The sequence below is a fragment of the Chiloscyllium plagiosum genome, unplaced genomic scaffold (genome assembly GCF_037043375.1).
Source record: "Chiloscyllium plagiosum isolate Xiang-an unplaced genomic scaffold, Cpla_swu_hap1 HiC_scaffold_10, whole genome shotgun sequence".
Taxonomy (NCBI): Eukaryota; Metazoa; Chordata; class Chondrichthyes; order Orectolobiformes; family Hemiscylliidae; genus Chiloscyllium; species Chiloscyllium plagiosum.
This window is the reverse complement of record NW_028270148.1, coordinates 1,860,070-1,877,163: the sequence shown is the minus strand read 5'-3', so window position 1 is coordinate 1,877,163 and position 17,094 is coordinate 1,860,070. Positions and strand designations below refer to the sequence as shown.

Below are 17,094 nucleotides of genomic sequence, written 5' to 3'. Positions count from 1 at the left end.
GGCATTGAAGTACACACATTTCACACCAACATCCTGATTGCTGGTGCCCTCTCGTGACCTTGTAAACCTATTCCTGATCTCACTACCCTCAACCTCCTACACTAGAACTACAATTCAGGTTCCCATCCCCCTGCTGCATTAGTTTAAACTGTCCCAAAGCGCATTAGCAAATTTCCCCCCAGGATATTGGTACTCCTCTGATTCACATAAAGACCATCCATTTTGTAGAGGTCCTTCCTTCCCCAGAAAGAGCTCCAGTTATCTAAGACCTCCCAACTCCTATAGTCAATGGACTGACCAATAAAGGCAAGCATAGCAAACACCTTCTTCACTATCCTGTCTCCCTGGGACTTCACTTTCAAGGAGCTATCAACCTGCACTCCAAGGTCTCTTTGTTCAGCAACACTCCCCAGGACCTTACCATTAAATGTATAAATCCTGTCCTGATTTGCCTTTCCATGACGCAGCACCTCCCATTTATCGAAATTAAACTCCATCCACCACTCTTCGGCCCATTGGCCCATCTGATCAAGGTTCCATTGTACTCTGAGGTAACGTTTTTTGCAGTCATCTGCAAACTTACTAACCATTATATTAATGCTAAGAAGCAGTGGACCCGGCATCAATCCTTGTGGAACACAGCTGGTCACAGGCCTTCAGTTTGAAAAGCAACCCTCCACCACCACCCACTGTCTTTTACTTTCGAGCCAGTTCTTTATCTAAATGTCTAGTTCTCTCCATATTCCATGTGAGCTAACCTTGCTAAACAGTCCACTGTGAGGACCCTTGAATGACAACAGAGATTTTAGAGGAGGAGGGCATCATTGAACATTACAGCGCAGTACAGGCCCTCGATGTTGTGCCAATCTGTGAAATCAATCTGAAGCCCATTTAACCTACACTCTTCCATTGTCATCCATATGCCTATCCAATGACCACTTAAATGCCCTTAAAGTTGGCGAGTCAACTACTGTTGCAGGTAGAGCATTCCACGCCACTACTATTCTCTGAGTAAAGAAACTACGTCTGACATCTGTCCCACATCTATCACCCCTTAATTTAAAGCTATATCCCCTCAGGTTAGCTATCACCATCTAAGGAAAAAGGCTCTCACTGTTCACCCTATCTGACCCTCTGATTATCTTATATGACTCAATTAAGGCACCTCTCAACCTTCTTCTCTCTAATAAAAACAGCCTCAAGTCTCTCAGCCTTTCCTCATAAGACCTTCCCTCCATACCAGGTAACATCCTAGTAAATCTCCACTGAACCCTTTCCAAAGCTTCCACATCATTCCTATAATGCGGTGACCAGAACTGTACACAATACTTCAAGTGCAGCCGCACCAGAGTTTTGTACAGCTGCAGCATAACCTCATGGTTCCAAAACTCATTCCATATACCAATAAAAGCTAACACACCATATGTCTTCTTAACAACCCTATCAACCTGGGTGGTAACTTTCAAGGATCTATGTACCTGGACACTGAGACCTCTCTGCTCATCTAACTACCCAGAATTTTACCATTAGCCCAGTAATCTTTGTTCCTGTTACTCCTTCCTAAATGAATCACCTCATACTTTTCCGCATTAAATTCTATTTGCCACCTCTCAGTCCAGCTCTGCAGCTTATCTATGTCCCTCTGTAACCTACACCATCCTTTGTCACTATCCACAACTCCACCAACCTTCGTGTCACCTGCAAATTTACTAACCCATCCTTCTATGAACTGATCCTGGTCATTTATAAAAATGACAAACAGCATTGAACCCACTAGTAACTGAACCCCAGGATGAATATTTCTCATCAACTACCACCTTCTGTCTTCTTTCAGCTAGCCAAACCGCTAAATCACCCTCAATCCCATGCCTCCACATTTTGTGCAAAAGCCTTATCAAACGCCTTACTGAAATCCATGTACACTACATCAACCCTTCACCTTCATTCATCTGTTTGGTCACTTTCTGAAAGAACTCAATAAGGTTTGAGAGTCACGACCTAACCTTCACAAAACCATGTTGACTATCTCTAATCATCCTTTCTAGATGATTATAAATCCTATCTCTTATTACCCTTTCCAACACTTTACCCACAACCAAAGTAAGGCTATCTGGTCTATGATTACCAGGGTTGTCTCTACTCCCCTTCTTGAACAAAGGAACAGCATTTGCTTTCCTCCAATCTCCTGGCACTATTCCTGTTGACAATGATAATATAAAGATCAAAGCCAAAGGCTCGGCAATCTCCTCCCTGGCTTTTCAGAGAATCCAAGGATAAATCCCATCCTAATCAGGGGACTTACCTATTTTCATACTTCTCAGAATTGCTAACACATCCTCTTTGTGAACCTCAATCCCATCTATTCTCGTCGCCTGTATCTCAGTATTCCCCTCGACAACATTGTCTTTTTCCAGTGTGAATACCGACGAAAAATATTCATTTAGCGCTTCCCCTGTCTCCTCTGACTCCGTGCACAACCTCCCACTACTGTCCTTGATTGGCCCTAATCTTAATCTAGTCATTCTTTTATTCCCGATATACGGATAGAGAGCCTTGGGTTTTCCTTGACCCTAACGCCAACAACTTCTCATGTCCCATCCTGTCTTTATGTCTTTCCTGGCTAACTTGTACCCCTCATGCGCCCGAACTGAGCCTTCACATCTCATCCTAACTTAAGCCTTCCTCTTCCTCTTGACAAGAGATTCAACTTCCTTAGTAAACCACGGCTCCTGGGCTCAACAGCTTCCTTCTTGCCTGATTGGTACATACTTATCAAAGATTCACAGTAGCTGGTTCTTGAATAATTTTCACATTTCTATTATGCCCATCCTGTGCAGTTCTCTTCCCCATCCTAACTCTTGCCTAATTGCATCGTAATTGCCTTTTCCCCAACTGCAACTCGTGCCCTGTGGTATATACCTATCCCTTTCCATCACTAAAGTAAATATAATGAAGTTGTGGTCACTATCACCAAAGTGCTCATCTACCTCCAAGCCTAACACCTGGCCGGGTTTATTACCCAGTACCAAATCTAACGTGGTCTCGCCTTTATTGGACAAAATCTGAACTATAGCATTCTCAGTCAATATTTGGAAAGTAAAAGTCTCCAATAACAACTACCCTGTCAGTCTTTCTCCTATTGAGGATCATCTTTGCTGTCCGTTCCTGTACATCTCTGGAACTGTTCGGAGGCCTATAGAAAAACCCCAGCAAGGTGACCTCTCCTTTCCTGTTTCTAATCTCAGCCCATATATCTCAGTAGACCAAGTCCTCAAACATTCTGTCTGCAACAGTAATTATGTCTTTGACTGACAATGCCACACTCCCCCCTTACCATTTTCTCTGTTCTTACTGAAACATCTAAATCCCAGAACCTGCAATAACCATTCCTGACCCTTCTCTACCTATGTCTCCGAAATGGCAACAACATCGAAATCCCAGGTATCATCAATCAAGTCAAAGGATGCAGACACATCAAGAAAGCTGAGGAATGATAGTAATCCCAAAAATTATCTAAACAAAGTCAGAAGTCCAACAGGTTTTATTGAATTCACAAGCTGTGGACACAGCCTTAGAATTAGAGGGGGTAAATTCAGAACAGAAATGCGGAGACATTTCTTCAGCCAGAGAGTGGTGGGCCTGTGGAATTCATTGCCATGGAGTGCAGTGGAGGCCGGGACGCTAAATGTCTTCAAGGCAGAGATTGATAAATTCTTGATGTCACAAGGAATTAAGGGCTACGGGGAGAATGTGGGTAAGTGGAGTTGAAATGCCCATCAGCCATGATTGAATGGTGGAGTGGACCCGATGGGCCGAATGGCCTTACTTCCACTCCTATGTCTTATGGTCTTTTGGAGAGCTGCTCCTTTGGCAGGTAAAGTGGAAGGAAGTGTACAGGCACAGTGGAGGTGCTTCCCTCATCTTCACCTGATGAAGGAGCAGTGCTCCGAAAGCTTGTGATTTGAAATAACCATGTTGGACTATAACCTGGTGTCATGTGACTTCTGTCTTTGTCCACTCCGGTCCAAAGATTATGTGGAGTCTTCAGAGTGACTTGGAATGTCATTTGCAATATGGATGAGGTTCGAATAACATCTCCTCCTGCATGCATTCTCCTCATATCACCCATTCCCACCTCTAATTTTCTCCATATCCCTCACTGCCACCTGACCACTGTCAGCTATACCTACCCACTTTCTGCCATTAATCCCTCAATTCCACATACCCAGTCTCTCAACCTATCCCTAAATCTTACTCATTCATCTTTTCTCCATAAGCCTCAGACCCTTTTGTAACAAACCACATAGAAACCAATGACTTAGAAACATAGAATTTTACATTTTTTAAAAGAGGTATGAATTTCCCAATGACTACCAGAACCTTCCAAAGGATAATATTTTGCATTTATTTTTCACATATTACGATAACTAACAAATAAAAATCCCAACATAGATCAAATGCTACTAAACACACAATGAGTACATACATTTTTTAGAAAGCACCTTTATATTAACTAATTACCTCAATCGAAATATCCCAGTCAACACATTTTACTTTGCGCCATGCTCCTAGTAGATGGATAGAAATATAAGATTAAATCTCAAGGCACTGCAAGCATCCATTGGGCTGATTGTTCCCTGCCTCACCAGGCTGAATAATAAGTATTTCTGAAGAAAGAAATATGAAGCCTAAGTGTTTGGTCTTCATTTGTTGAGACAAATGCAAGAATGCCAAATTTGACATTGCAATTATTTGTTTTATGGGGAAAAGGGGTGCTCATTAGTTGGGAAGCTGAGTCTGGTTGACTGAGGTTTCGCCCTGAAGAAAATAGTGCAGAAGTATAAGATCCAACAGCTCCAGAACAATTCAAAAAAGGTGCAGTGGTTGAAAATATTTATTTTTGCTGAGAAAATTTCCCTGCGTGTAAATATATGCTGTTCTTACAAAGGATAAATGAGCATGTTATGAGCTTTTTAGATGACTTTAAATAGTTGTTAGTGTAGTTTCAGCACACTTGGGGCTGTTCATAAGTTGTTGCCCAATTCTGGAATCACATCCGACAGTAGTTGGTTTGCTTTGGATTTTGTGTGTGCAGGCTGGTTGAGTCCAGCCTGCATCGTACCTATTACAGACAACCAGAGGCACATGCTGTTGGATTCAATCAAACAGTCATTGGGATATACAGTGTAGCATCATAGGGAACAGGAGAATCGATGTTTCGGGCATAGGCCCTTCTTCAGGAATGAGGAAAGTGTGTCCAGCAGGTTAAGATAAAAGGTAGGGAGGAGGGACTTGGGGGAGGGGCGTCGGAAATGCGATAGGTGGAAAGAGGTTAAGGTGAGGGTGATAGGTCAGACTGGGGTCGGGGCGGAGAGGTCAGGAAGAAGATTGCAGGTTAGGAAGGCGGTGCTGAGTTCGATGCACCACCTTCCTAACCTGCAATCTTCTTCCTGACCTCTCCGCCCCCACCCCAGTCTGACCTATCACCCTCACCTTAACCTCCCTCCATCTATCGCATTTCCGACACCCCTCCCCCAAGTCCCTCCTCCCTACCTTTTATCTTAGCCTGCTGGACACACTTTCCTCATTCCTGAAGAAGGGCCTATGCCCGAAACGTCGATTCTCCTGTTCCCTGGAGGCTGCCTGACCTGCTGCGCTTTTCCAGCAACACATTTTCAGCTCTGACCTCCAGCATCTGCAGACCTCACTTTCTCCTCAAAGAGTGTAGCATCATAGCCACACCAAGATTCATATGCAATATTGATGAATTGTGCAGTAGGCAGAGGGTCTTTTTGGATGGCCACGGTATCCTGTGAGCCCTGTAAATATGTCTGCTTAACTAGATATTCAGAATTTTGAAATACTTTGCATTTCCGGGGTAATTTAAAGTAGTTCAGACCTATTTCAGATCAAAAAGTGGCAGACTGTGTCCCAGTTGTGTGATTAATGCAATAGACAGCAATAATTATATGATCAACACAGCCAGTGTCTGACAGAATAGCTTTAATATGCTTTAATTTTCAATAAAGCTTGCAAGATGAGCAAATGGCTATGGCATTAATTACAGGATAATTATAAGGCCAGTCATTATCAGGTAGACAGTTAGTCTCAATGTGTTGACCAGTGAAGGTGGACTTGCAGTAGACGCAGCAATCTAGATGCACCATCATTTTCTGAAGCTGTATGCATTGAACCTATGACATTAGCAACTCACACAGTTGACTCCATCTTTAGTGACACTAGATATACACAAATAGAGTGTGTTGACACAGGATCCTATCACGGCATAGGTCCAGCTTTCACTAACATTTTCACTGGTTACCATGGGAAAATGCTCGAACATCATGCATATTTCTGATTGTGAAGATTATATGTTCATTATCTTTGATTTGGCAGTTTGTAAAGATTTCCTTTTACACCATATAACAATCCATCACATGCTCAACAGTCTAAAATGCTCCTTTTTCTTTTTGTGCTAATTCAGAAATTGCTCAAGGGTTCTGTACTGCTGAATACTGCAAGCTTGCCTTCACTGGTTGTTCATATAGAACTCTTCAGAGGAAGAGCTGCTGCTTCTTCCAACAGCTTTGATTTCTTTATGTTGTCCATATGTATGTCCAAAAAGCACTACACCTCTTTCTGTGTCAAGGTCTGAGAACTGCCACCTGATTTTCAATGGCTGGTTTTCTTTTGCTGTAATAGCCAGGTCACATGGGCCTGCCTGGGCAGAAATACAGTGATCTCTTGCCCCTTAATTCAGATAATTCTATTTTGTTTCCAATTAAAAGAGATATTTTTCTTGTAAAGTCCCAAATTCATTATACTTCCTCTGTATAAACAGGTTTAATTGTCTCTGATGTTGTTTAAACTGAGCATTTCAATGTTCATTCCCTGGTAACATACCATATTCCTATTTCCTTTGTATGTAACCTGTAGATTTACTTTTTATCTTTCTATAAGATATAGCTGTATACTGGATACCTTATCAAAGGGTCTGTTTCTGTACTGGATGACTCTGTAACTCTATGACTCTACTGGTTCACATTATGACCTATATAATTAGAGAACAGCTGTTGCTCTATTCACTCAGTTTGTCTTTTCTAAATTTCTCTTTATTTCTAGACCACCTCCCAGTCCATCAGGCACCATCACAGCTGGTTATGGCCAGATGCAGTCTCGTTCAGTGCCAGTTTACGAGATGAAGTTCCCAGATCTTTGTGTCTACTAGCAGCAGCACAATACGGTCCAACACAAACCTTCATTGAATTGCAGAGGTTCTGGTTTCTCATCCAGTGTCATTTGCACATGGGAGTGACCCAGCAGCAGAAATTGTATTAGTGCATCCTTTCAACCATTCCTTGCAGAATGTTAGCAGTCACACACAGCTATTGTTTCTACTGGTACTAGTATATCAAACGTCATTCTTACAGCTTAGTAATGCTTTGTTTTGAAGACATTATCTTTCATTGCCTTGCATATGCTTGCCTGAGATCATAGACAAGTTTTACTGCAGTTTAGGGCTTCCTGTGGAAGTGTATGATCTGGCTGCTGCTGAGCATTATGATTGGTGAAATTTGAAGAAGAAATGTCTTTTAATGCAATTAACATGAATTGATGATCACAAGATAACAACAGACCCAGCATTTGCTTCTCAGACATTAAACTTTAGGCCCAATCTAAGAATGTTGATTATGACCTTAACCAATTTCACTTGGCCCACAGCACTCTTATTGATTGAGGAATGTGGCAGACTCTATGCCTGTTTAAATATACTGGCAAATCTACCGAACAAACAATGTTGGATAATCTTTTCCAATCTGTTACTCTCTTCGTGTTTCAGTTTCTTGTTCTCTCTATTAGACTGTGGCCTCCATGAATCAGTGTAGACAAAAGGTGTGGAATGACCAGACTATCATCTCACAATCACTAACCCGAAGGGGTGAGTAGAATTGGGGGTGTGGAGGGACAAATCCTGTGTCTTCCTATCTGTTGTTGATGCAGAATTATTTAGGGCAGCACACTTGCACTGGTCATCTGAGAAATTCCAGCAGCTCCTGTACAAAATCATTGTGGTTTTTGTTTGGAACACCTTTGGTACTGCTTGATGCTGCACGCTGTATCAACCACTTCAAACAGGAATCCCCGCTCACAGGTCAAGCTTATCTTGTGTTTCTATTTTCTGTTATTCTGTGAAGGCAAAAATGTGCCAGTCTTCAGTAATGTTGTGGATTAACCTACATTTTTGACATTAATTATTGTGAATTGATCTCTAATTATGTGTGTAATGCTGACAGAAATATTACAGATGCATTTGCAGGCTACATTTGAACTTAACTGGATGTACCAAGTAGAATTTGGCAAGTGCTAGATTTCCACCAGCAACCCTTCACTGTTCTCCTCATTCTTTGCAACTATATTTTTATTGTACATTAATGATGGAAAGCTGTTGTCTATGCTGAAGTTTTTGAAGAAATGTTATTCATTCAGCTGTACTCTCACTTCCTCTAAAGTCTGAATACAAATCAACATTGAATCAAAAGGAAGTGTTCACAATCTCAGATTTCCTGGAATCCTGACAAACAGTATTGATGGTATACAGCTCTTGCAGGTGCACATACACAGCAAATTCATGTACATGTACACATCCTGACACTACGGAAGTGTGCCCACTGAATGCAGATAATGCATATGCACACCATATGCAATCAGTGTGCATAAAGGTGCTTCACATACACATTCATATATATCCATTGTACAGATGGACATGTTTAGATGGGAAAAATCTTTCAGTCTATTTGGCAACTCAATTATCTAATTCCTTGAAACCAGATACTGCCTTTCTCCAATACTGGCAGGTAATGGGATAAATGAAGATCTGCCCAGAGGAGGATTTATGCTTGCTTCCTTCAGTCTAGTAAATTGTTTTTCCTGTTCAGTATGAGGTTTACTGTAATGCAGAACAAATGAAGATTGGTTGGCTGCAACACATTCATTCAATCCACAAAAATGGCCTGAGTTTCTGGTGACCTGCCATTTTAATTTTTCACCTTGTTCACCTTTCTAGCCTTGGCTTCCTGCACTGCTCCATTGAAGTTCAACACAAGCTTGAGGAACAGGACTTCATATTTCACTTTTCATGCTCTGTACTTAAGGTTGATTTCAACAGTTTTAGACAATGATCTCTGTCCCATCCTCTTTCTTTGCATGTTTTGGTTTTAATTTTGTTTTTCTCCTATTTTTGATTTTGGAGAACAGCTATTCTGTCATTTATACATCCTCTGTACACATCTTTGCTTCCACCCTCTGCTTTTCATCTGTGTAAAATGTATTATGTTTTTAACTTTTCCCAGTCTGATAAAAGGTCATTGACCTAAAATGTTAACTTTGTCAATCTTTTTCATTCTCCGATAACCATACAGCCATCTCCATACCTGTTCAAGAATTGTGTTCCCTCCAAACTTTTCTGTATCCAATGTTCTGTTTAATTTTTAACAGCCAGGGGAAATTGAGCTGATGATTTGATTGGGAGAAAGTGAGGACTGCAGATGCTGGAGATCAGACTCAATAAGTGTGGTGCTGGAAAAGCACAGCCGGTCAGGCAGCTTCCGAAGAGAGGAGAGTTAATGTTTCGAGCATATGTCCTTCATAAGGAATGTGGTGATTGAAGCTCTTCCTCATTCCTGATGAAGAGCTTATGTTTGAAACATCAACTGTCCTGTTCCTCAATGCTGTCTGACCGGCTGTGCTTTTCCAGCACCACACTTGATGATTTGATTGGTCTGCCTGCTGAAATTCTAAGACCTGTGTCTGCTCCACCAGCTTAACTTTGTTTCCATTTCTCTTACAACTCACTATCTGTTAATTCTTATCAATCCAGCTCTTTCATTCTGTAGATATTCAGAGATCTCAAAAATGCATGTCAGGACCCCATGGAAGTCCCACACACTGACTACAAGCTGAGGAAGTTTAAACTTTCATATGGCAATTATCCTTAGTCTAGAACTCCCTGAAAAAAATCTCTAACACTGAGCAATGGCCAGAGACTTTCAAGGATTCTGGCTCACTTACCTGGATAGTTACCCAGGAAATGTTTGAAAGGTTATAACCAGTTCTTGTAGTGATTATAACGTGGTCAGCTAGGTGGACCTCATGGAATACAAGTTAGGCCTGACTGGGGCTATTAACCTGCTCCAATAAAGGAGCCCTGACTGACAGATATAAACAGGAGTGTTAGAGATTCTGTTCACTCTGAGAGTTGGTTCTGAGGAAATCTGACCAGTATCAAATACTATGCACGTGTAAATAAAGGGTGACTTGATGACGGGATACTGACCTCTGTGGATTTATTTCAGTGGTGATGAGAGAATAAATTTGCTCCTGAAGAAATTTGCTTGCAACAATCATCTTTGAATTGGGGTAAGCATTTCTGGCATCATACTATTATGCAGGAAGCATGACTCGTTTGATCCTGCTGTTGAAGACTGGGATACTTATCAGTTTTACTCCACCTTTCAAGAACCAGGGGAATCTATTTTGGGATTTTTGATGAGGTTAAGACAACTGGCAGAGGCAAGTAAACTTAGTTTAACCCATAATGAGATGCTGAGAGACCGTGTGGTATATGGGATTAATGATGTAACCATGCAAAAGCACTGACTGACTGAAGTTCAACTGGACTTCGAACAGATGCTACAATTGGTTTTACCACTAGAAAATGTGTCAAGTGGAACATATGAATTAGAATAATTAGGTTTTTTGTCATGTGTACTCAAGTACATGAGTACAGTGAAAAGTTTACAATGCGACACGACACAGTGTCATCTTAGGTACAGAGTACCTAGATACAAAATTTAGAAAAAGTAGAGAAATAAAGGAACAAAAAGTTACATTCTCTTACAATTAATCATATTATAAGTTAGAAAAATAAGAAATAACATTAAGAGGATAAATACTACAGTCTTTTGTAGATCAGTGCAGGGGGATTCCACGCTTGGTCTGAGCGGGCTCGAAGGTGCTGACTGCCCGCACCAGTCCCTAGTCCAACAACCATCCCCGCTCCACTCCAGCCGGGATGAATCTCTGCTGTCTCGCCTGAATTACTCTCAGAAACTCCTGCCATTGCTGTTCCACTGTCTTTCCTGCTGGGCTCCTCTCCCAGTGAATTCTACCCAGCTCATCCCTCATGCCTCTATAGTTGCCTTTATTCATCTGTAATACTGTTATCTCTGGTTCTGTCTTCTCCCTCTCAAATTGCAGAGTAAATTCAATCATATTATGATCACTGGTCTTATGTGATGAGTTTGTGAAGAAAGAACAATGAACAAAATGGTTGCTTGATGTTCCAGGGTAAAAACAAGGACTGCAGATGCTGGAAACCAGATTCCAGATTCTGGAAAAGCACAGCAGTTCAGGCAGCATCCGAGGAGCAGGAAAATCGACGTTTCGGGCAAAAGCCCTTCATCAAGAATAGATGTTCCAGGGTTTAGAACGTTGAGAAAGAACAGGGAGGGTGGAAAAAGAGGAGGGGGTGCAGCATTGCTAATCGGAGAGTGCATCACAGCTCCAGAAATGAAGATTGTTGAGGAAGGTTTGTCTACTGTGTCAGTATGGGTGGAAGTTAGGAACAGCAAGGGAATAGCCACCGCATTGGGGGTTTTCTACAGACCACCTAAAAGCAAAAGAGAGATTGAAGATCTCATAGGTGGGCAGATTCTGGAAAAATGCAAAAGTAGCAGGGTTGTTGTTATGGGTGATTTCAACTTTCCCAATATCGACTGGAACCTCCTTAGTACAGATGGTTTGGATGGAGCCATTTTTGTCAGGTGTGATCAGGAGGGTTTCCTTACTCAGTATGTAGACAGACCGATGAGGGGAGAGGCCATTTTGGATTTGGTGCTCGGCAATGAGCCAGGACAGATGTCAGATCTAGCGGTGAGTGAACATTTTGGTGACAGTGATCACAACTGCCTCACATTTATCATAGCCGTAGAGAGGGAAAGGAGCAGTTACCGAGGGAAGATATTTAATTGGGGAAAAGGAAATTATGACGCTATCAGACAGGAGTTGGGAAGTACAGATTGGGAGCAATTGTTCCACAGAAAGGGCACAGCAGACATGTGGAGACTGTTTAAGGTGCAGTTGTTGTGAGTGATGCATAAATTTGTTCCTCTGAGACAGGCAAGAAGGGGTAAGATTAAGGAGCCTTGGATGATAAGAACAGAGGAGCTTTTCGTCAAAAGGAAGAAGGCAGCTTATGCAAGGTGGAGGAAGCAAGGATCAAGCACAGCTTTAGAGGATTGCAGGCTTGCTAGACAGGAGCTCAGAAATAGACTTAGGAGAGTCAGGATGGGGCACGAAAAAGGCCTGGCAAGAAGGAATAGGGAGAACCCAAAGGCATTTTACTCATACCTGAGGAATAAGAGAATGATCAGGGAGAAGGTTGGGCCAATCAGGGATAGCATAGGGAACGTGTGCATGGAGTCTGAGCAGATAGGGGAAGCCCTAAATGAGGTTTTTGTTTCGGTTTTCATCAAGGAAAGAGATCTTGTTGTAAATGAAAACTTAGAGGAGCTGAGAAACAGTTTTGACCAGATCAAGATTGATGAAGTTGATGTGCTAGAAGTTTTGGAAAATACTAAGATTGATAAGTCCCCAGGGCCAGACCAGATTTATCCTAGGCTGCTCCGGGAAGCGAGAAAGGAGGTTGCTAAGCCGCTGGCGAGGATATTTGCCTCCTCACTCTCCACAGGAGTCGTACCGGAGGATTGGAAGGAGGCAAATGTTGTTCTTCTTTTCAAGAAGGGGAATAGGGAAATCCCTGGCAATTACAGACCAGTCAGTCTTACGCCTGTGGTCACCAAAGTTTTGGAAAGAATTCTGAGGGATAGGATGTATGACTATTTGGCAAAGCATAGTGTGATTAAAGGCAGTCAGTATGGCTTTGTGAGGGGCAGGTCATGCCTCATAAATCTTGTTGAGTTCCTTGAGGAGGTGACAAGACAGGGCGACAAATGTCGAGCAGTAGATGTGGTGTATATGGATTTCAGCGAGGCATTTGATAAGGTTCCCCATGGTAGGCTCATTCATAAAGTCAGGAAGTATGGGATACAGGGAGATTTGGCTATCTAGATTCAGAATTGGCTGGCTGACAGAAGGCAGAGAATGGTTGTAGATGGGAAGTATTCTGCCTGGAGATCAGTGTTGAGTGGGGTCCCACAGGGCTCTGTTCTTGGGCCTCTGCTCTTTGTAGTTTTTATAAATGACTTGGATAAGGAGGTTGAGGGGTGGGTTAGTAAATTTGCCGATGACACAAAGATTGGAGGTGTCCTCGATAGTATAGAGGGCTACTGCAGGCTGCAGTGCGACGTATACAGGATGCAGAGCTGGGCTGAGAAATGGCAGACGGAGTTCAACCTGGATAAATGCGAAGTGATGCATTTTGGAAGGTCGAACCCGAATGCTGAATATAGGATTAAAGACAGGATTCTTGGCAGTGTGGAGGAATAGAAGGATCTTGGTGTTCAAGTACATAGATCCCTCAAAGTTGCCACCCAAGTGGATGGGATTGTTAAGAAAGCAGAATGTGTTTTGTCTTTCACTAATGGGATATTGAGTTTAAGAGCCGCGAGGTTTTGTTGCAGCTCAACAAAACCCTGGTGAGACCACACTTGGAATATTGTTTAAAAATGTGTTGCTGGAAAAGCACAGCAGGTCAGGCAGCATCAAAGGAACAGGAGAATGAAACATTGATTCTCCTGTTCCTTTGATGCTGCCTGACCTTCTGCGCTTTTCCAGCAACACATTTTTAAGCTCTGATCTCCAGCATCTGCAGTCCTCACTTTCTCCTTGGAATATTGTGTCCCGTTCTGGTCGCCCTCCTATAGGAAAGATACGGAGGCTTTGGAGACGGTGCAAAGAAGGTTTACCAGGATGCTGCCTGGACTGGAGGGCTTGTCTTACGAAGAAAGGTTGAGTAAGCTCAAACTTTTCTCTCTGGAGAGAAGGAGGAAAAGAGGAGACCTGATCGAGGTGTACAAGGTAATGAGAGGAATAGATAGAGTCAATAGCCAGAGACTTTTCCCCAGGGCAGGATTGACTGGTACGAGAAGTCATAGTTTAAAGATATTAGGAGGAAGGTATAAAGGAGACGTCAGAGGTAGGTTCTTTATGCAGAGAGTTGTGAATGCATGGAATGCGTTGCCAGCTGTGGTGGTGGAAGCAGAGTCATTGGGGACATTTAAGCAACTGCTGGACATGCACATGGATAGCAGTGAGTTGAGGGGTGCAAGGGTTGTTACTATATTTTACATTAGGATTAAATCTCGGCACAACATTGTGGGTCGAAGGGCCTGTTCTGTGCTGTACCTTTCTATGTTCTATGTTCTAAAATAATAACAGGATCAGAGAAATCTGGAGTTGTATGGATACAAATCTTTCAAAGTGGCAAGGCAGATTCAGAAGGCTGTTTAAAAAGCACACAGGATACTTTGACTTTATGGACAGAGCACAAAGCATAAAGCAAGGAGGTTAAACAAAATATTTACAAGATTACTGGTTTTTAATTCACTCATGGGTTTTATTGGCTGGGCCAATATTTATTGCTGTCCTTAGTTGCCACTGAGATGGTGGTAAGTTGAAAATAAAAAGTGCTAAATCATAGTGGGTCAGACAGCATCCCTGGAGTGAGCAAGCTAATGTGTCAAGTCTAAATAGAGTCATAGAGATGTACAGCACAGAAACAGACCCTTCGATCCAATTCGTCCATGCCGATCAGTTATCCCAACCCAATCTAGTCCCACCTGCCAACACCCGGCCCATATCCCTCCAACCATTCCTATTCATATACCCATGCAAATGCCTCTAAAATGTTGTAATTGTACCAGCCTCCACCATTTCCTCTGGCAGCTCATTCCATACACGTATCACTAGGTAAAAACAAGGGCTGCAGATGCTGGAAACCAGATTCTAGGTTAGAGTGGTGCTAGAAAAGCACAGCAGGTCAGGCAGCATCCGAGGAGCAGGAACATTGACGTTTCGGGCAAAAGCCCTTCATTAGGACACGTACCACTCTGTGTGAAAACGTCGCCCCATAGGTCTCTTTTATATCTTTCCCCTCTCACCTTAAACCTATGTCCTCTAGTTCTGGACTCCCCCACCCCAGGGAAACGACTTTGCCTGTTTATCCTATCCATGCCCCTCATAATTTTGTAAACCTCTATAAGGTCACCCCTCAGCCTCCGATGCTCCAGGGAAAACAATCCCAGCTTGTTCAGCCTCTCCCTATAGCTCAGATCCTCCAACCCTGGCAACATCCTTGTAAATCTTTTCTGAATCCTTTCAAAATTCACAACATCTTTCCGATAGGAAGGAGGTCAGAATTGCACGCAATATTCCAACAGTGGCCTAACCAATGTCCTGTACAGCCGCAACATGACCTCCCAACTCCTGTACTCAATACTCTGACCAATAAAGGAAAGCATACCAAATGCCTCTTCACTATCCTATCTACCTGTGACTCCACTTTCAAGGAGCTATGAACCTGCACTCCAAGGTCTCTTTGTTCAGCAACACTCCGTAGGGCCTTACCATTAAGTGTATAAGTCCTGTTAAGATTTGCTTTCCCAAAATGCAGCACCTCGCATTTATCTGAATTAAACTTCATCTGCCACTTCTCAGCCCATTGGCCCATCTGGTCCAGATCCTGTTGTAACCTGAGGTAACCCTCTTCGCTGTCCACTACACCTACAACTTTGGTGTCATGTGCAAACTTACTACTGTACCTCTTATGCTCACATCCAAATCATTTATGTAAATGACAAAAAGTAGAGGACCCAGCACCGATCCTTGTCGCACTCCACTGGTCAAAGGCCTCCAGTCTGAAAAACAACCCTCCACCACGACCTTCAGTCTTCTACCTTTGAGCCAGTTCTGTAACCAAATGGCTCGTTCACCCTGTATTCCATGAGATCTAACCTTGCTAATCAGTCTCCCATGGGGAACCTTGTCAAACACCTTGCTGAAGTCCATATAGATCACATCTATTGCTCTGCCCTCATCAATCCTCTATGTTACTTCCTCAAAAAACTCAATCAAGTTTGTGAGACATGATTTCCCACACATAAAGCCATGTTGACTATCCCGAATCAGTCCTTACCTTTCCAAATACATGTACATCCCGTCCCTCAAGATTCCCTCCAACAACTTGCCCACCATCGACATCAGGCTCACTGGTCTATAGTTCCCTGGCTTGTCCTTACCACCCTTCTAAAACAGTGGCACCACATTAGCTAAACTCCGGTCTTCCGGCAACTCACCTGTGACTATCGACAAATATCTCAGCAAGAGGCCCAGCAATCACTTCTCTAGCTTCCTACAGAGTTCTCAGGTACACCTGATCAGGACCTGGGGATTTATTCACCTTTACCCGTTTCAACACATCCAGCACTTCCTCCTCTGTAATACACACATTTTGCAAGATGTCACCATCTATTTCCCTACAGTCTATATCTTCCATATCCTTTTCCACAGTAAATACTGATGCAAAATACTCACTTAGTATCTCCCCCATTTTCTGCGGCTCCACACAAAGGCTGCCTTGCTGATCTTTGAGGGGCCCTATTCTCTCCCTAGTTACCTTTTTGTCCTTATTTGTAAAAACTCTTTAGATTCTCCTTAATTCTATTTGCCAAAGCTATCTCATCTCCCCTTTTTGTCCTCCTGATTTCCCTCTTAAGTATACTCCTACTTTCTTTATACTCCTCTAAGGATTCACTCGATCTATCCTGTCCATATCTGACATATGCTTGCTTCTTTTTCTTAACCAAACCCTCAATTTCTTTATTTCATCCAACATTCCCTATACCTACCAGCCTTCCCTTTCACCCTGACAGGAATATACTTTCTCTGGATTCTTATTATCTCATTTCTGAAGGCTTCCCATTTTCCAGCCGTCCCTTTACCTGCGAACATCTGCCCCCAATCAGCTTTCGAAGGTTCTTGCCTAATACCATCAAAATTTGCCTTTCTCCAATTTAGAACTTCAACTTTTAGATCTGGTCTATCCTTTTCCATCATTATTTTAAATCTAATAGAATT

The 17,094-nt window shown here is 42.6% G+C and overlaps 1 protein-coding gene across 3 annotated transcripts in view; it reads left to right on the top strand.

Moving 5' to 3' along the window:
- The window catches only part of LOC122553146 (protein EFR3 homolog B-like), a 211,183-nt gene extending 201,801 nt beyond the window's left edge, over window positions 1–9,382 (top strand). For all 3 annotated transcript variants that reach the window (XM_087991014.1, XM_087991015.1, XM_087991017.1), the window contains exon 23: window positions 7,123–9,382. In XM_087991014.1, the coding sequence (XP_087847140.1) occupies window positions 7,123–7,228 (106 nt within the window). In that variant the 3' untranslated portion in view covers window positions 7,229–9,382. The remainder of the gene's footprint in view (window positions 1–7,122) is intronic.
- The last annotated feature ends 7,712 nt before the right edge of the window (window positions 9,383–17,094 follow it).